The sequence below is a fragment of the Abramis brama genome (genome assembly GCF_963993115.1).
Source record: "Abramis brama genome assembly, chromosome: 9".
NCBI lineage: Eukaryota > Metazoa > Chordata > Actinopteri > Cypriniformes > Leuciscidae > Abramis > Abramis brama.
The window spans coordinates 40,447,221-40,467,928 of record NC_139971.1 but is presented as its reverse complement, the minus strand read 5'-3'; the positions used below and the strand labels follow the sequence as shown (position 1 = coordinate 40,467,928).

At 37.5% G+C, this 20,708-nt stretch overlaps 1 protein-coding gene across 3 annotated transcripts in view; it reads left to right on the top strand.

Annotated features, from left to right (window-relative positions):
* LOC311089744 (uncharacterized protein) overlaps nt 1–14,555 on the top strand; it is a 42,843-nt gene extending 28,288 nt beyond the window's left edge. The window contains exons 1-11 of one of the 3 annotated variants that reach the window (XM_084124680.1): nt 1,652–1,696; nt 1,794–1,835; nt 3,945–3,972; nt 4,157–4,251; nt 8,837–8,974; nt 9,156–9,180; nt 10,602–10,615; nt 10,851–10,936; nt 11,059–11,279; nt 12,814–13,175; nt 13,279–14,555. In XM_084124680.1, the coding sequence (XP_083980806.1) occupies nt 1,672–1,696; nt 1,794–1,835; nt 3,945–3,972; nt 4,157–4,251; nt 8,837–8,974; nt 9,156–9,180; nt 10,602–10,615; nt 10,851–10,936; nt 11,059–11,279; nt 12,814–13,175; nt 13,279–13,538 (1,296 nt within the window). In that variant the 5' untranslated portion in view covers nt 1,652–1,671 and the 3' untranslated portion in view covers nt 13,539–14,555. Of the gene's footprint in view, nt 1–1,651; nt 1,697–1,793; nt 1,836–3,944; nt 3,973–4,156; nt 4,252–8,836; nt 8,975–9,155; nt 9,181–10,601; nt 10,616–10,850; nt 10,937–11,058; nt 11,280–12,813; nt 13,176–13,278 lie in introns of those variants that run through there. The other 2 variants (XM_084124681.1, XM_084124682.1) reach the window with 2 other exon arrangements.
* Nucleotides 14,556–20,708: the final 6,153 nt, after the last annotated feature.

Here is a 20,708-nt window from a genome sequence, read left to right as displayed (position 1 = left end):
GCTACTACTCGTCACATACTGTTTTTCACCTACTATAGGGAAATATGCGATTTTGAATTTTTTGTCAAAATTACTATAATAAGCAACTTCACATTTAAGCTAATACCTCTGTAGAATCAAAATAATTTATTCTGCATCCTTGCTTAAAGCCACACTAGGTAGGAATTCCGTTTTGGTCAAACAACGACCCCTAGAGTCGCTGTGGACTACTTGTATTTAACGTTACTGTCGTAAATACCACTCACGCAGAGCAGTCTCTTCACTCACGGCCTGATACCCTCCCCCCTGTATACCGGTCCCTGTTCAGTCGGATGGAAGCTGTAACAAGTGGAAATAAGGTGTGTCCCCTTTAAGAGCTGCGCGCGCCGTTTAACTTTCAGCAGTCTGTATTGTATGTGCGCCTCGAACATTCCGTGAGCGGATTGTTTCTGTTTGATGCTCATTCTTGTCCTATTTTTGTCTATCAAGTAATGCTGTGGACGGTAAAACGTGTGACAGACAGTTACACGAGTTCGATTGGAGAATAAACACAACGCGTTTCAAATCGTCGGACATCGAACATCGAGCTAGCCTCCGAAGATGTCTAAGTTACTAATCCATCAACAAGAACGCCAGGTGCTTTTTAGCTCACACCAACAAGTGAAAGCTTGTCCGAGTGATATACAATATAAGCAATATACTTACAAGTCCAACAGCATGTGAGGACGTGTTGGGGGAAGTGAGGTAGCCTATGCCGTAAAGCAGTCGAATTTTGTAGTTCTTTTTGTGCGCGGGGGTTACTACCCGAACCCCGAAGTTTAAAAGTACGATTAAAAACGATACAGACCCCGTCAGGCTATGGCAGACATGTCATTCAACCTATTCTAAGTCGATGTACCATCACAAGAGTCTTGGAAATATATTATGAAGGTTGAAAAGTTACCTAGTGCTGCTTTAAAGCATGAACAATGGTAAATCTAATTTTTGATTATCTAACAACTTTTTCCCGCCATTCTAATCTGTTAAAAAAACAGACCTAGGCCGTTTGTCAGACCTTTACTAAAATTCCCACACATGAGCTCTTCTAGACCATGAGAAGTCAGATAGTCTGAGATAGTCTCAGATGAGCATAAATAGTTTCATTCTCTGACAGCATTGCTGACTAAACTTTTTTGGTCTATTAAACAGTATTATAGTGGAGAACATATTTTTCCAGTAAAAAAAATTAAAAAAAATAGCCACTGCTCACTCCTGCTGAACGAAATGTAAATGCTTAAGTGAAACATGATCCCCATGATTCCAGGAACAGGGCTGAACCACTGGCTTAATACAATGATATCAAACAATGCCCAAAGGATGCATAACAGTACAACAAACTTATCAACAAGCACTAGTAGAAACTCTTCAGAGATCATTACTAAAGTATCTCAGTAACTGTTCAGTTCACTAATCAAACTCCCATGCAATGATGCAAGTGGTGCCAAACATCAGCCAAATGAAAGATGAATTGGTCTACAGTGTTATGTCCATACTTGTAACTTCCGTTGTGTGCTGTTGGGTATCACAATCTGTAGTCCTTCCTTGTTTCAATGATGCACGCTGGAGAGGCGGGGCTTAAGTTTTATTTTAGAGTGAATAAATTCTCATCCCATCATCTTTGGATATTCAAGCTTTATTGAACAGGGATTGACCATGGAGGTCTACCCATCAACTGCATGTATGACAGCACATTTTTAAACTTTTGGACTTTAAACCTTATAGATTTATTTTTTTATAAATATTATTTTAAAATTTTATTTTATTTTTTATTACAGGTGTGACAATCTTGTGCATTCTTGCCACATTCTCTACACAAGGTAAGTAAACACTAAAATTAAACTTTAGACATGCTTATATTTAGGCAACTATTAGTTTTTTTTTTTTTTAATTGTCATTTATATGAGTAATTCATTAAAATTAATAATTGAGTTATTCTAATATTAGTGGTTTATATAAAGCAGTGGCTTGTTAAGGATTTATATGTGCAAACACGAATGTGGAGATTGATTAGCTACAATTTACTTTGTCAGTGATTTGTTTTGGGATTTTTTTTAATGGAGGCGGGGACGTTTTGATGCGCTGTATGAGCAATGCTCGTTTTTTTCAGTAGTTTAGTCGAGTGATGAAGTTGCTGCCGGTGGAGCGCGCTTAAAATAGAACAGAGAGGGAAAGCTGATTTCGTATGGGAGTTTAGCAAATACAGACAGCCAGTGAACAAGGAAAAGTAAGGAACTGTTACAAACCCACCGACACTGGATACGGATTGATTGGGCGTCCAGGGACAGTATTTTTGTGGTAGTGTTTCAGTTGGTTAGTCTTGGCATGATTTGGGACCGTTTACGCAGAACGCGGGTTTTTATTCCACAGCGCTACTTTGTTGTTGTTTATCTTTGAAAAACACGGCGTTCTAAAAACGCGGCTCTCAAGTTAAACAACGATTTCAAGAAGTACAACTTTTAAAAAACGCGCCTCTAGGCAGTGCGGTGTTTTTTCTCTCTTCCCACTGACCTGTGCCTTTCGTTTTTTAATAACGCGAAAACATGTTTACTGTACTTCAGTGTCGCTTCCAAACTTTTGGATTAGATTTTGTGATGAATTCCGTTGTTTTGCTTTCTTTTTTGAATGTATTGTTATGCTTTGTTGAATGCTGAGCATAGATAGTCTCATTCTCTGTTCTCAGAAAGAAATATTATTTTCTTTAAGTATTGATTTTCGCATCATTTACACACCCTTAAGTTGTTCCAAACCTGTATGAGTTTCTTTCTTCTGTTGAGCACAAAAGAAGATATTTTGAAGAATGCTGGTAACCATACAATTGACGGTAGCCATTCATAGTTATTTTTCTACTATGAAAGTCAATGGCTATACTGTCAACTGTTTGATTACCAACATTCTTTAAAATGTGTCATTTTGTGTTTAATAGAAAAAGAGAAACCCGTACAGGTTTGGAACAACTTGAGGGTGAGTAAATTATGTCATGGGTAAGCTATCCCTTTAGGGCCAATTTACAGACAGTCACCAGATTACACAAGATCCAAGACCAGGGAAATACTGAATCATTCTGTGAAAACATTAAGTGCAGATTATCACCAACAGGCATCGACAAGCGTAACGCACAGATCCAACAAAACCCAACGAACTTGTCTTTTGCTGTTGGTTGGCACCTGTCAGAGCAGTGTGTAAATTGGCCTTTAGTATCAGTAGGGCGTAAGGTGAGAGTACAATAATTTAAATCTAAATTAATATGTGGAAACTGCTGCTTAAAATAATTCACATATTAAAAGAAGAAAATCCGACCCCACATTCAACCCCACAACATGATTCCCATTAATAAAAGTATGAATACTTCATTTCTTAAATGTATCACTTTATCATTTACTCACATAAAGTCATTACAAACCTGTATGGCTTCCTTCTGTGGAAAACAAAAGAAGATATTTTGATGAACTGTTTTGAAGTCAGTTGTTTTGAACCTCTCTGACCATTGTATGAATGAAAAAAAGAAGAAAAAAACATTGTGACAGTTTTCTTTTGAAAGATGAAAGAAACTCGGGTTTGGAACAAAATGAGGCTGAGTGAATTATGACAGAATTTTCATTTTTATTAAATTAAATCATGAAATGCTGTTCACAATGCTTTTTTTGTCACTACAAATAAGGGAGAGGTTTAATTTTTTTCTGTCGGGTATTTTGGAAAATGGGTGTCACATACCAGAATAGAGGGGATCTCCCTTCTCATTCCCCTTTTCATGCCATTATGATGACATCAGCAAAAAGAGGCATATCAAGTTACAGCATTTTGATTCAAGAATAGTTTGCACTATTCAATTGTTCACAATAAGACCAGGAACTTGCATTAAGTACATTTCATATTCAAAATTACTCCAGTTACCACTTTTTATAATGAATAATCTCTTTGTTCCCCAGGAATTACTGATAGCCCTACTGGAAGCCAGTAAGTGACCTTACACAGACCCTTAAGAATACGAGAGCCTCTGAACATAGTTTCAGAGAGATTTTTATCATTATTATTTATTTATTTAGTTTACATTTATTTGACTATAAATCACTTCCAGTGTATTAACAGCATGTTTTGGTAAAGATAAAATCAGACTGATTTGTCCTGTTTATAATGTCAGCAGAAACACGGGTTCCAGTGGGCTGATGGAAAGCAGCCCTCAGCTGCGATGTGGAAATCAGTTTTTCATCAGCTCAAACAGTTCCTGCTGTAATGGTAGGAAAGTCTCTCTGCAACTCTCAGCTGAGTCACTGTAGGAAGATGTGATTCACAAATCATATAAAGATCATATAAAACCTATTTTAGAGACCTTGCACTGGCTACCTGTCAAAGTTCATGTTGATTTTAAGATTCTTATGTTGACCTACAAGGCATTAAAAGGACTTGCTCCTCAATATCTTTCTGAGCTTTTAATACCCTACATTCCGACACGTAATCTTCGCTCGGCCGATGCTGGTCTTTTAGTTGTTCCGGTAACGTACCTAAAAACAATGGGTGTTCAATGGGGCGTTCTCTTCAGTTGCCCCAAAGTTATGGAATTCTCTGCCTTCCGAAATTAGAAATGCACCATCCTTGAAAATGTTTAAATCATCCCTTAAAACTTATTATTTTAAGGAAGCATTTGGGTGAAAGGTGATTTTTGTGGTTGTTTATGTGATGTATTTTATGGGTTTATTATATGTCTTGGATACTTATTTTTAAATTGTTTTTAGGTTTGTAAAAATTTTTGGAATACTTTTTTGTATTGTGTTTATCATGCCTATTTTATCTATCTTAATTTTGCTTATGTAAAGCGCTCTGAGAATTGACTTTTAAAAGCGCTATACAAAATAAAGTTATTATTATAAATAGTTTAGGAAGTAAACAATAAAATAAACAAGGTTGGACAATGAAACCGAAACACCTGGTTTTAGACCCCAATAACTTATAGGTATAAATTCTCCCAAAATTCTCTTTTTCCATTCGTCTTGGGAATGACATATACGAGTCCTTCACAGCGGCCGAAGGATTTTGAGCCATTCCTCTTGCAGAACAGTATCCAGGTCACTGCGTGATGCTGCTCGAGGAAAACGCTTTCTGACTTCTTGGCTCCTCCAAAACACCCCAAAGTGGCTCAATAATATTGAGATCTGGTAACTGTGCAAGCCATGGGAGATGTTCACCTTCACTTTCATGTTCATCAAACCATTCTGTCACCAGTCTTGCTGTGTGTATTGGTGCATTATCATCCTGATGTACGGCAACATGGTCCTCCAGAATGGTTCAATAGTTCTTGGCAGTAACGCCCATCAAGAACTGTAGGGAATGGCATGATATCGCAGCGCAAACCATCACTGATCCACTGACTGGCCAGCAACAGTCCGGGTGTTCAGCTTCTTTGAGTATTCTCCACACCGTAACTCTCCCGGATGTTGGAAAAACAGTGAAGGTGGACTCATCAGGGAACAGTACATGTTTCACATTGCCCACAGCCCAAGATTTGCACTGTTGGATCCAATAAAATCAACATTTTGCATTGGCACGAGTGACCAAAGGTTTGGCTCTAGCAGCCTGACCATGATTATTGACTCTGTGAATCTCCTGACGAACAGTTTTTGTGAAAACAGAAAAGTCGAGCTGCAAATTTAATTCTGCACTGAGTTGGGTGGCTGTGGTTTTGTGTTTTTGGATACAATCCGGGTTAGTACGTGGACATCACGTCAGACAGCTTCCTCTTGCGGATTTGTTTCGACATTCATGGAGGTATGCCAGCAGTCATATCACCCTGTAGCCCAAGACTGGTTGCCCACTGAAGCTAAGCAGCGTTGAGCCTGGTTAGTACTTGGATGGGAGACCTCCTGAGAAAACCAGGCTGGAAGAGGTGTTAGTGAGGCCAGTAGGGGGCGCTCACCTGTGGTCTGTGTGGGTTCTAACCAGGGGGGTAATTGAGCGCTCGATTTCCGTACTAGCCCCGGGCGCCGCCATTGGCTAGCGGACCCCCACCTGCTGTTAGCATCCCATTGACTCCCATTCATTTTGGTGTCACTTTAACAGCGAATAACTTTACATCTGAGGCATTTAAAGACTCCATTTGTCCATTATTTATTTCTAAAGAAACACGAAAATGTATAAATGGCTCCATTACCTTGTAGCTTACGTTATGGCCCCGTAGAAGCAATTTTTGTAAAAAATAGGCTAACGATTGCGTCATAACCACGTGACTCTCTGTCGCACAGTATGAAATTACTGTATGGACAGGAGGAGAAGCTCGCGGGCAATCGGGGGGACATGGAGGCAAAATGACAAAGTAATTAATCAGAATACATACTAAAAGTTTCTCCTGCTCCTAGCTCATGGACACCTCCTACTCACGCTCTCCGTCTCTGCAAGTTTCGGAAGGGAATGATTCAATTTTCTCTTGGCACAGCTACTAGAAGACAGACGGGTTACTCACGTCACATCTACGTCGTCAAGCTCAGTTTGAGTCTGCACAGTACGCTCTCGACCCCCAGGAAGTGAAAGCTTCTAAATGACTTCACTTGTCTTCGTTGAATCCAATGGGGTCGCTGTGTCCAGTTTATATACTGTCTATGGTCCTAACGCCCCAGTGTAGTGATCGGGACACTATACTGTCAAAAGATCTCCGTCCTACCGAGGTCCTGACTCTCTGTGGTCATTAAAAATCCCAGGATGTCCTTCGGAAAAAGAGTAGGGGTGTAACCCCGGCATCCTGGCCAAATTCCATCATGGCCTCCTAATCATCCCCATATACTGATTGGCTTCATCTCTGTCTCTTCTCCACCAATAAGCTTGTGTGGTGGGCGTTCTGGCACAATATGGCTGCCGTCAATCATCATCAAGGTGGAGCTGCACATTGGTGGTGGCTGAGGAGATTCCCCCTTCCATATGTAAAAGCGATTTGAGTACCTAGAAAAGGGAATTAATTATGCCGACTTTACCCTGGATATCGTACGAAATGCGCACCAACAATTTGTCCTCTTCTAAACTGTTAATTGCAATATATTATGTACATCTGTGCTATCGCTCTGCTAATTCAACCTTCACACTCAGCTCTTATTGATGGAATCAATATCCAATCAGTGAAGATTCAGTTCAATTAAAAAAAACTTTGTCTATCCCCACAGGGCTCAGCAAACAATACAATACAAAAAAACAACAACACGTTACATCAGTTTTAAAACCTACAACATTAAGACCTACACAATTCTAAAGAAAAACAATATTCATCTTAAGATCCCATTTACCAATAGCAGCTGGATTAAAAGTCTTCTTATATGTGTTTTTTTTTACCAAAGGTACTTTATACCATCTGCTAGAATTAAATGCACTATACAGGAAGAATCCGTCTCAATAACTGAGGCTTTCCTTTTTTACTCCCACTGTGTAAAGATCTGTAAGCGATCCTTGTTTCTCCCCAATTATTTTACCAGCCAAATTTACAATCCTTAAAAGTCTGTTTTTACTTTTACAGAGAGAGAACCAAGATACAATATGAAAAGTGAACACAGATTCAATAAGTGATTTATATACTACAGCACATCAAAATGTCCTTTTCAATATCAAAACTCCTCAGTTTCCTCAATAAGCCTAGAAGTTGATAAGCCTTCTTAATGCTTATCAAATGTAAACTATTTCTGTACCTAGATATTTAAAATATCCTACTGTACTTGCTCAGCTTCCTCTCCATTAATTAACAAAGGCTTAAAAAGTACACCTGCATTATTAGTACCACAGCACATTTCTTTAGTTTTACTAGTATTAAGCTGCAAATAACTTTCCTCCATCCAGGTTGTAAAAAATAACAAATACAAATAATTATCGAATGATTGAGAATCCTTCACACATCCCACCAATACCATGTCGTCTGCGTATTTTTATAAGTATCAAATTATCCTTATTACACGTCATCTCATTTGTATAAATAGAAAAAAAGAAAAAAGAATTGGAGATAAAACACATCCCTGTGGGAGACCAGTATTTAAAACCACATTTTCTGACTTTCTGCCATTAACCAGCACATGTTGTGGACAGTCCAGTAAGAAACTATTAATCCATAAAATCAAAGTTTGATGCACATGCAATTCCTCTAAATGCCACAGAAGTGTGTTTATATTCACCGTATTAAAGGCAGAAGAGAAGTCCATCAATAAAATCCTATCACAGGAGTCTGCCGCATCCATGTTTTGCACCCTCGTCCAGCCGAGTGAGGGTGGCATCTTCGCAAGCCCAACTCATACGCAAATGGCAAAGAATCAAGTTTAACAGTCAGCGTCTGGGAAAGTTGCTGACAAATGACTCTCTCCATACACTTACACAGCACAAATGTTAAAGTCACTGGCCTATAATCCTCAAGCTCCTTAGCATGTGGCTTTTGGCAATGGGATAATAGTAATGATAATGGAAAAAGTTCCTTCCAGGCCTGGTCTGCGTTACAATATTACAATTAAGAGACTGCTGTAAAAGCTGACAACACTCCCTTCAGCTGAATTGCACATTCCCTCTGTATCTTGCCCTTTAGTCCATCAGGCGCCAATGTCTTTTGGGGTTTAACTTGCAATAAGATCTTTTACACAGTCACGAAGTAAAGCTAACTTTGGATTTGGACGTGCCTTGATGCCTTCCTACCTTGGACTGCGTCCTCCGAAGACAGAATTTTTCATTTTTCTGACGCAGCCTATATTGGCCAGTGTTTCAGTGGCATATGACATATGTAATGATGATTTACAAGGAAATTGCAAAGACTGAACACTGTAGGATGTTTTTTTTATTATTATGTTTTTTGTACTTTGATGTGTTGCAGGTAGCCTAACTCATGGATTAAGCCAGCTGGTGGCTGACTGCTGTGAATCTGTAGCTTACAATCCCCTAAATAAGATTTGCTGTAATGGCAGTGTTGTCACTCGAACCAGTGCTCAAATGTCATGCTACAGGACCAAAGGTTGGCTTGATGCGACTTGAACACTTTGCATTGTTTAGTTTTGACATGGTTAAGATTTTATCAAGATTGTTGGATATTCATACCAATCACTTCTTTTATAATGAAGTGGAGTGTAACTTCTTACACTCATTTACAGCCCTGTACCTAATGACATCTTATATTCTGAATCTTATTCTCACAGATTCTGAACACTCTCTGACGACCGGGTGAGTCATACAGTCCTGATCAAAAATCCTCTCTTTACATCCACTGCTCAAAATTCTGTGTAAAGACATAATGCTACTTAACAGCAGGACTAAATTATTCCTTAGTCCCTAGTATAAAAGTATATTATTAAAATTGCTACACAAGAGACAACAAAGTAAACGCTTCTCTTGAATAAAAAAAAAAAATCAGAATACTTCAGCACTTTTCATTCTGAACAGTGTCCCTTCTTCTGTTATTAAACGAATGATTAAAGCAACCCAAAGTTTAAATTGATTTGCAAAAATTGTTACGGTCAGGTTTCCCACAACCATGGAAAACCTGAAAATATCAGTGATATTTTTTTAAATAGTGAATTATTAGCCTTACTCTTTGTGAGTGCAGTTTCTATAAAAATGATTTTTAATAATCCTGTAACACTGGGAAAATGCATAATAGATGTATAATAAAATGCATCTGTGCAAAATGCATACCCTGTCTGTAAAATCAGGCCTTAGAGTATCTTATTTTAACAGTACTTAAAGGGTTAGTTCACCCAAAAATGAAAATTATGTCTCACCCTCATGTCGTTCCAAGCCCGTAAGACCTCCGTTAATCTTCGGAACAGTTTAAGATATTTTAGATTTAGTCCAAGAGCTTTCTGTCCCTCCATTGAAAATGTATGGACGGTATACTGTCCATGTCCAGAAAGCTAATACAGACATCATCAAAGTAGTCCAAGTGACATCAGTGGCTCAATCTTAAGTTTATAAAGCGACGAGAATACTTTTTGTGCGCAAAAAACAACAAAAATAACGACTTTATTCCACTATTCATTTCCTTCTCTCTGGGCCTCGAGTTTTTTCACGTAGTATAACTGCGTAGCGCGTCTGTGTTGTATACCGTCCATACATTTTCAATGGAGGGACAGAAAGCTCTCGGACTAAATCTAAAATATCTTAAACTGTGTTCCGAAGATGAACGGAGGTTTTACGGGCTTGGAACGACATGAGGGTGAGGGTGAGGGTGAACCCTTTAAGTATTTTACTCATATTGAAAGTTGGCTCAAAGATACACTAGTCCTTGACACATAAGAGACATGCAAAGACAGTTGATTTGTGAGGAGAGCAAGCACTTGATTGTTTTCTAAAGTTGAAATAAAACACCTCAGCATTGCAATAAATCAAGATCAACAGCCTACAAATGTCTACAAACACTCAAGTCTCAGAAAAATGAGTGTATATACTTACCGGTAGTATATATACTTCTTAAAAAATGTAGTCAGGTACAGATTTAAAGTTGCTTTGTATCTTTGAAACAGTCAAATTACAAAGTAGCCAAAAAGATACTCTAAGTACAATAACTAATTATATTTTCTCCAATACTTTACACCACTATGTGTTTGTGTTTATGTTTATGTGTTACTGGAAATCTCTACAAGCAGTCCCACCACACCAGGTAAAGCTCTTGGCATCCTCATTGTCTGCTATTATTTTTTTTACAAATCTCCCTCTCTCGATCAGACAGTGATTGAGAGAGACCGTTGTGTTTAAGTAACTATTGATAGTTGCCAAGCTGATATTTTTCAGGCATTAACTTATATAAATCGTTCACGACATCACTGGTAATTATGGTGACTTTTAGGATCATTGTAGCAATTAAGTCCATGCTCTCACTAATTCCCTCCTTCTAGAATTGAAGTGTGGATCAAAAACCTACGATCCCACGAAAAACATGTGTTGCTCAGGGGAACTGTTTAGGGCATCAGCACTTAATAAGGTAGTATTGCCTTTTAACACTTAGATTAAGCATTATAGAACATCCCATTCAAATAAATTGGGGATTTCTGTGAACACAAAAACCCTGCATACATTAATACACTGTTTGCCTGTGTCCTTCAGTGCTGTGGAACAGATATGTACCAGCTGTCCGATGACCACGTGCTGTGCTGTAATGGAATCCTTCATATCAACGTTTCTAAGAATTCGGAGTGTGTCGCAGGTGTTGTGTACACTCCAGCAAACACTACCTGCAACCTGTCTGCCCGCCCCCGTCTCGACGAGCACTGTTGTGGAGGAAAAATCTTCAATCCTCTAAAACATATTTGCTGTAATGGACACAGGTAGGAGTACAAAGGTTTGATTTGATTTAAAAGTATTTTTTGCTCATGTTGAGCAACCGAATGTAAGTAGCATTCAACTGGTCATGAAATTTACATTCTCAAGGGCCATCTGCAATACTTCACATTTCATCACAATACACAGCTTCTGTTAAATGACCTTCAATGGGCAAAGTGCCATATATTTAGACGGTAAAGGGATAAGCAGCCGAACCTTGACCCTTGATTTCAACTACACGTCCACCATGATGGGGCAGCCTTATGTAGAATGACACATTTGTCTAAAGTATTGATCGTTTCTTTAGGGGTAAAGCACTTTATATAAAAAAGTAAAAAGTTACTCACCGTTTTTTCTATGTATAGTCCTGCTCAAATAAGTTAAAAAAAACAAGTAGCAGTACCTGTGTGATTCTGAGAAAATCTAATAGCTTTAGGATAAATCTTGACAAATGAGTCTTTGTCTCTAACTGGAAATTCAAGTCTTACTAATGCATGTAGAGGCAAATGCCAAGACTAATGGCACAGCTTGGCACAGCTTGAGACTCTTAGTCATTTAGGCCACCTCATAAACCAACAACAAGTTTTAAAACCAATAACAACCTCTAAAAACAGAATAACCGTAATGCTCTTACTGTAAATCAGTTGAACAAATACTGAATTAAATTATTTACTTATTATTATTTAATCAATAATTAAATGTTACCTGAATTAAATATAAAATTAATGTAAAAAGATTTGAACCTTAAAAGAAAATCTGCTGATTTGCAATAAAGACCTAATGTTACCTAATTTGATGATGCAGAGTTAAAAAAATCTGTCAAAAATCAAAATACTTTTTTTACATTTTTTTTTATATAAAAGCATGTCAAATAACAAAAGCAGTCAAGTATTCTAAATGTATCATTTAACATAAATTTGCAAAGGAGTGGAAAATATGTTCAAATTCTCTAAGAACTTCACATAAACACAAACAAGTTTATAAATAAACTTTTTCACAAAACCAGCAGGAGATATCTGGTCATTTTTTAATTTTCTTCTGTCACCATAATTCTTCTTTGTGGCAGAGTTTGCAGCTGTATATTGTTAGCGAACATCATAATGCCGCTAAAACACAATAACAGCGCTGAGAAAACAGTTCGGAAAACTTGACTTTCATAGACAACCAAAGTCGAGGAACGTCTCGAAAGTGGCATGTTAGAACAAATATTTTGGAGTCAACACCCCAAAATGAGCAAGAATCAGGTATTGAGTTGCAATAACTGCAATAATGAATACAGACACGCAACACGACCACAGAAGTGCTGTGAAAATGTTTCTCATGTCAGAAACATGTAATTATTTCTAAATAACATGTAATTATCAGTAATCATGAAAAATTTACTGATGAGTAATTTCCCTCATCAGTAAAGTTTTGCGAGGGCAGTATTTGTCTGGGGCTCATGCGCTGGTGAAACTGACTTTGTAAATTACCGCCCTGGGCATTTTGTATCTGTGCTGCCTATTGAATGACTTTTCTTTCCAACTTTTTTCTATTCAGCCACTCCAACAAGAATGGTAATTTCTGTTGTGGTTCAGATGTCTATGACCACCAAAAAGAGTTTATGAAGTGCTGCTCGGGTCAGCTCTACACCCTTACCCATCCCAAAGAGAGAGCAGAGTGCTGTGGAAACCTCTTGCTGACCAACAAAACCAATCAAGTTTGCTGTTCTTCCTCAACCCATGCCATTCTTTATGTCGCCAAACCAAATCACCATTGCTGTGGGCATTACTACTACAACACGTCCCTGTGGAGCTGCTGTGCTGAACATCTCAAACCAACACCAAGCCCTAATTTCTCTCATGCACAAGACGGACTTAAACCACTAATGGACCTGATTCCTAACATATGCAATAAAACAGGTGATGTTCTTTAACAATATATTGTGGTGCGACCTAAAAAACTAAATATTTTTTGGGGGGAATTTGACTAAATGATCTTGTTTGTTTGTGTGTGTGTTTCTAGTGTTCTTTGGTAAAGTGGAGAGTGTGGCACTTGGCGCATCCAAGCGTCACATTGTGTTGAAAGTTGTCAGTGTCATCGAGGACCCTTGGCTTAACGTGTCCCTGGATCACTGCAGCTCTCCTGCCCTGGAGATCGGCATGACATACCTTTGGGAGAAAAACAGCAATGCGTACAAGCCTCTCTCCGTCTCTTTTGACCTAATCTCTGACATTCACATGTTATTTACTGTATGTAAACATAAGTGTCAGAAAGGAGGATAGAAATATGGATTGAGGTCTATTTCCAGTCATTTCCAAGCCCATCCATGTTGAGTTTAATTAGATGTCTTTTCTAAAGAGAAATACAATCTTTCATCATTAATTCTAAATGACCACTGAATGTGAAAGCCATTATATTTCAAAGCTAGAACCTTTAACAATATCTCAGCATTATGGCAAAGCCATTGCATGTTGTGCATCTGTGCTTTTTTCCCTCATTGGAATTTTGTTTTCATCCCAATAATGGATGGGTGCCGTTTGGAGTGATGCATTAAGCTATTTAGTAATTCAGGTTATTTTAATGTTTGTAATTCAGTATTTTGTGTTGTGTCCTTTAAAATTGAAATTGCTGTGCAGACCTTTTACAAGTTGCACTGCAATAGCCAATAAGCAATTTTAATCGTACTGTATTTTGATATTTTATCAGTCTCAGGTCTATTCCAATGTCTGTTTGGGGTTTAATTGGCCTTTATGCAATATAGCTCAAAAGTGTTTTTAACAATTAACTACAATTATTTGTTTAAAAGCAATTAATGGCTGTTTATCCTGATACACAAGAAGACAGCAGTTATTTCTTACTTATATTTTTTGATATTATCACATTCGTATTGACGAAACTCAACTGTAAAGTTGAAGAAGCTATGTACTTCTTTTTATATTCTAATCATTTATTTTCATTGATTGACAAATCTACTGTACAGGTTTGTAATATTTGCTAAACAATAGTTCTCCTTCACTAACTGCAAACACCTGGACTTGCATGTAAAATCTGTGTGCATTTACAGTACATACCATATTCATTAACAAATCTGCATATGTATCAATTTCCATGTATTAACTATATATAACTGTGAAGACAAGCTAATCACACAGCTTTCATTCTGTTGTGTGAAGAAAGTTCACTCATTCAGGTTAATTATAGAAATACAGAAATGGAATTTTGCTAAAATTATATAATATATTGCCATTTGTGATTGTATATCAAATATATTATTTCTAATAAAAATGTTTAAGAAGCACAAAGACTGCATATTTTATTAGGACTTTAAAACCGAGGTCTTCAACCCTGCTTCTGGGGACCCACTGTCCTCCAGAGTTCGTGTGACTGCAAGCGATGCTGAAGAGCTTTATTAGCTGCTTCAAGTGTGTTTGATTACAGTTGGAGATTAGGGCTGTCATCTTTCCATGGATTGTAATAGTGATCATTAGAAATAGGGAAATATCTTTGTTCAGACGTGTTTACTCATTTATGCTGAGTACTAAATTTATATATATATACACTTATAAACTAGAGATATCATTGTTTCATACAGTATTTTAAATCAGGGTTCCCATGGGTCCTTGAAATCCTTGAAAAAATAAAAATAAATTCAAGGCCCTGTAAAGTCTTTGAAAATTAACACACATAGATACAGGTCCTTGAAAGTGCTTGAATTTATTTTGTGCAAGAAGTTTTCTTAAAACAAATATCTTAAATCTATGAGCCTAATTCTTTTCAATCAAATCCCTGCAGTTTATATCAAATAATTTTAGAATACATTATAGGATGTACCGAATATTGTTCAGTTTTATGCTAAAGAGAAATACGACAAAAATAAATGCAAAAAAGGTTTTTTTGCATAGTTGTGTTTGACACATGAAAACAACGTATCTTACGTATCGACGTATAACAATGTATCTTACAAGGTAACACGATGTAACCTTGCTCTCACTTGAAATGTGTCCCCACATTAAGTCCTTGAATTTGAGGGTATTGGACCTGGAAAGTCCTTGAAAGGTCCTTGAATTTGAAGTTAACCAAGGTGTGGGAACCCTGTTAAATCCATATAAGATTAACAGATTATTATTGAAAACATTGTAAATGTTTTTCACGCTTATTCAATGAACCATAAACTCAACTTGCACCTGTGGAACAGTCCTTATACTTGGGGGCGGTTTCCCGAACAGAGATTAAGCCTAATCCTAGACTAAAATTGCCCTTTAAACCAGATTAACAGTAATATGCTTTCTCAGTCAAGGCTTTAAATAGTCCTAGATTTAGTTTAGTCCAGAGTTTAATAAGCTAATTTCCTGGAGGAAGACTAGAGTTACTCCAGGACTAATTTGAGCAGGGGTGGGCAAACTACGGCCCGCGGGCCACATACGGCCCGTTAGGCTGTTTAATCCGGCCCGTCGAGTATGTAAAAAATTGTCTTAAGATCGCATTAATTTTGCCTTTTTCTTGCAATACTTTGCGTTATATATAAATTGCGTTGCATATATTTGACAATCGGAATATCAGATATTTCATGCCATAGCTAACAAATGTAAAAAAGGAAAAATGACATAAAAGCAGATCATCATTCATTCAGCGGTGTTGTGGCTGCGGTGTGTCACGTAACAAGCTAGACGCGTCACCATGGAAACCAAACAGACAGCAACTTAAGCGCATAGACTTGGTGCACGTTAATGTTTTTTCCTTTTTTTGAAAACTCACAGAGAAAAAAATGTTTGGTAACCGCTTGCACACGTTTAGTTTTTCCTTTGATTTGTCTGCTATTTAGTTTTGCTACTCTGGATTTGTGGATGTATCCTCCTGACTGATTCCGTTTACAAAACCTTTATCGCCCGGCTTTCGACTACGCTCCCCTGACGTCTGCCATGTACAGAACCCGGTTTTGTTCATTAAATGTTCTGATCTGCATTTGCTTTTTATGTTTTATTTTATTATACTTAAAATAAATTTGTATATTCGTTTATTTCGTTTTTTTCCAAATTTTCGTTTTTTAAAAATTAACCTCAAAACATAACATGCTAAATAAGGGATATCTAGCATAAAAAAATGTATTGTCAGAATGTCGTCTCTCAGTTGTTGAATTTCGCGCAGACGTTGCCACAACGTAAATGTGTTTGCCCAGCCCGATCTCATGAAAGTGCGAATACCACGAATTGTATTTGTAGTTCTTATGAAACGCAGTTTTCGCGTGCATATGATACGCACTTAAAGGGATAGTTCGCCCAAAAATGAAAATTCTGTCATCATTTACTCACCCTCAAGTTGTTTCAAACCTGTATGAATTTCTTTTTTCTGCTGAACACAAAAGAAGATATTTTGAAAAATCTCGGGTAAACCAAACAGTTGATGGACTCCATTGACTTCCATAGTATTTTTTTTCCTACTATGGAAGTCAATGGGGTCCATCAACTGTTTGGTTACCGACATTTTTCAAAATATCTTCTTTTGTGTTCAGCAGAAAAAAGAAATTCATACAGGTTTGAAACAACTTGAGGGTGAGTAAATGATGACAGAATTTTCATTTTTGGGCGAACTATCCCTTTAATGGCGTGTAATAGGCACGCACTCCGCACCCCTAATCCTAACCAAAGGGTTTACAGTGCGCAGCATATGCACGCAAAAAAAAAATATTTTTGGCGTATAAATGGCACGAGAAATAAAATTCGTGGTATAGATACGCACTTTAATGAGATCGTGTTTCATAATCTGCTACTGGGCCGGCCCTCTGTCAAATTTTAAAACCCAGTGTGGCCCTTGAGCCAAAAAGTTTGCCCACCCCTGAATTTGAGGCTTAAATTAAACCTACCAGGAGGCAGGTTTAACTTCAGATTAACATTGTTTCAAAGTGGACATGTGTATTACTTGGATACACACACACACAACACACACACACACACACACACACACACACACACATATATATATATATATATATATATATATATATAAACATATATTGACCGATTAACAGTACGTTTACGTTAAATAAATTAGCTCACGTCCAAGCAAAATCTTTACAAAACTATCAAAACCTTTCATCTACACATAAGATGTGATTAAAGGCCCAAACTTTCATAAACAAAAGCTCAAGCTATAAAGTTAGCCTACCTCTTCTGAAAACGGTTGAGATAATAACGGACTTTTTCGAAGACACTAAACCATTTCTATAAAGTAAATATTCAACAGAAGCGTGTCAATTACAAGTAAGATAAGTGTCAAGAACAGTTGTGTGTATTATTTGTGTGATTTTAGAGGCTAAACTCACCTGAAAGCAGTGAAAACAACAGCGAGACACTGCGTTGTGCTGACAGTTGCAGTAAACAGTTGCCGTTTCCATGGCAACTCATCTCCGCTCCAGTGTTTGAACTTGAAGGCGGCTCGAGTGTTCACGCGCACGCACATTAAAACGCGTCAAAGTCACACACAGCATTTACAAACATAAACATCTAGAATAAGAACCTTACTTGAATAAAAATCTCATTATTAAATCATGAATTTAAAACTCATTTTGAAGTTCTATGACCCATTCATAGGTGCAAATTACCACTACTGCACGTGATAGTATTAGTGGGACAATTGTGGCTTTTTTATCATTTCAGTTTTTTTTATTGTTGTTTTTACGAACACTCAAGCCCCATATTTCATTTGAACGCGTGCTAAAAATGCTCATAGGCAGTATTTTTTTATACCACCAACACTTTGCTTTTGATATTGCTACAGCTATTAGGTCAGTTTCACCATTTTTTTTTTAATTCTGTGCTTTCAGATTCTTTTTAACAGTAAAAAATAAATTAAAACAAATATACATTTATAAAGATGTCCTGTAAGCGCTCAGAAACACGTGGACCGACTATCGGCTTGCCACTGGTGTGCCGACGGTGGCCCAGCCGTGGAAAACCGCTGGTGGCGTGCCACCCAAAAAACGCTGGCAGACCGACGGGATTTTCAGATTGCCCGGGTTGCCGATGGTGTGCCGCCGGAGGTCCGACCGTGTCAAACTGCTGACTTTGTGCCGCCCAAAAAAACGCTGGTGGACCGCCAGGTCATTGTTAGCTGGGATGATTCACATGTTAAAAATTAACATGTGTTTTCCACATGTGCCACATGCTCCATTATGTTCACATGTGGTGACACGTTGTTCACATGTGGTGAAACGTTGTTCACATGTGGCAGAGCTGCCAACTCTCACGCATTCACCGTGAGACACACGCAATTGACACTTTTCACACGCTCTCACGACACACATCCATTTTCTCACGCACAGAAAAATCGCGAAGCAAAGAGGACACGGAGACCGACAGACTAGACAGAGCGGGTTACTTTTGATATAAAAAAAATCTCAGCTCTCAGATTCTGTCACTTTTATTACGAAATTCAAACAATAAATACAGTTTTGGCGCTTGTAAATGTGACGCGACCACTGATCTATATAGAATGACATTATATAGATCAGTGGACACGACAGATCCCTAGCGGCAGGTGAACCGATCATCTCTAGCTAGTAAATAAACACGAATGAACAATGTTGAAAGATACAGTACAACTTACCTAAATGTATATTCCTCATACATAATATCGACCAATCAATCAAAAAAAGGGGTCAATAAAACAGCTGGAGAACAATTATGTCACATAACATTTACCTCAGGAAAGCCATTTGATGACCATAATATAGGCTACAGCAGGTTAGTTGGCTAGAAAAAAAGAGCTATAGAGAGTATTTTGCTAAATATGTGTACTATATTATTTATTATATTTTTACTTATATCATTAAATAAAGTTGTTATTACAATAAAAAACGCATTATATATCTCTCTGTATGTTTACAGCAAAAATGAATGGCTTCAATATTAAATCAAATAACAATAATTGAATTGAATTGAAAACCAGAAATTGTACCATGTAGCCTAGGCTAAACATTGTTGTAACATGTTGTCACTAAGCCTAATAAAAATCAGTTTAGTTACTAAAATGTTTTGACAATCACAATACACTTATTGTGATGCAATAATTTTTTTTACATAGGCTAGTAGTGCAGTTTATTTAGCTTGCTTAAAAAATAATTTGCTCTTGTTTAGTAAAAAAAAATTTTGATTGCAGTCTTTTTCTGATTCCATTGTTTTCCTTGGATTTGCTTCTCAGTTCCATGCAATTTTAAGCTTTTCTTGGTTCATTCCATGTTTTATAGGCAACCTCTATCATGCTAATTCAGATTAGCACAGTTGGTTTTAAATTAATATGGTTTATTTTAGTTCAGGACTCCATAGTCCAGGTGTAACTAATCCGTACTTAATCTGTGTTACAGAAAGCCATTTTTAAGACATGATTAACTATTCTAGATTAAGGCTTACTCCTGTCTTAATTTAAACCCTGTCTGGGAAAACCGCCCCTAATGGTTTACAGACAATTAAGGTCACAGCTACAATAACTTGGGACAAGAGACCTTTCTACTGGCTCTGAAAAACACCAGGAGAACGATTTCTAGGGTCCCTGATCACCACACTGAGCGTGCCATAGGCCTGCTGCAGGAGGCTTGAGGACTGCAGATGTGAACAGAGCAATAAACTGCAATGTCCACAAGATGCCTGAGACAGTTACAGGGAGACAGGATGGACAGCTGATCGTCCTCACAGTGTCAACGACTTGTAGCCTGCATGTGTCCCATCAGATGTGTGCAACATCTCACAGCAAGAACTGGCAAATCTGCTGCAGTCCTTAAAGCAATTGGTGGCCACACAAGATACTGACTGCTACTTTTGATATTGACCCCCCCTTTGTTCAGGGACTCATTATTCCATTTCTGTTCATCAGATATCTGTGAAATTTGTTCCGTTTTTTAATCTTTTTATACTCATTTACATGTTGAGAAATTTGCTGGGGGAAAAAAAACAGTTGAAAGTCAGAGGATGTGTCTTTTTTGTTGAGTATCTATCTATCTATCTGTCTATCTATCTATATAACCCAAAATTAGTTGAATTAATACATTTAGATTTAAAAAGAAAAAGGTAGGACATTTATTTTTCTTGTGGGTAGTGAATACAGAGGACTCTTGTTCTCTAAAGGGCTCTTCTCTCTCTCTCTCTCTCTCTCTCTCTCTCTCTATTAAGCTTCGTAAATATTGAATCTGTGAAGGCAAACCGATATCGAACAGTGTGTATCTGAAGTGTCTAAGCTGAAGGAAATAATCCATTATTTATCGGCTTTAATGTATTAGCCAAATTTTCTTGACGGCCCAGTATAATGGTAACATTAAAAATTATCATATATCGCCCGATACACTTTTTAAGACCAATGATATTGGACTCAATCACTTTTACCGTCTCTAATTCAGCGCATATGTCTGTTCACTTTTCAGAGGGCCGTCAGTCCTAATAAATTAAACTCCATTCCGCGTTTTA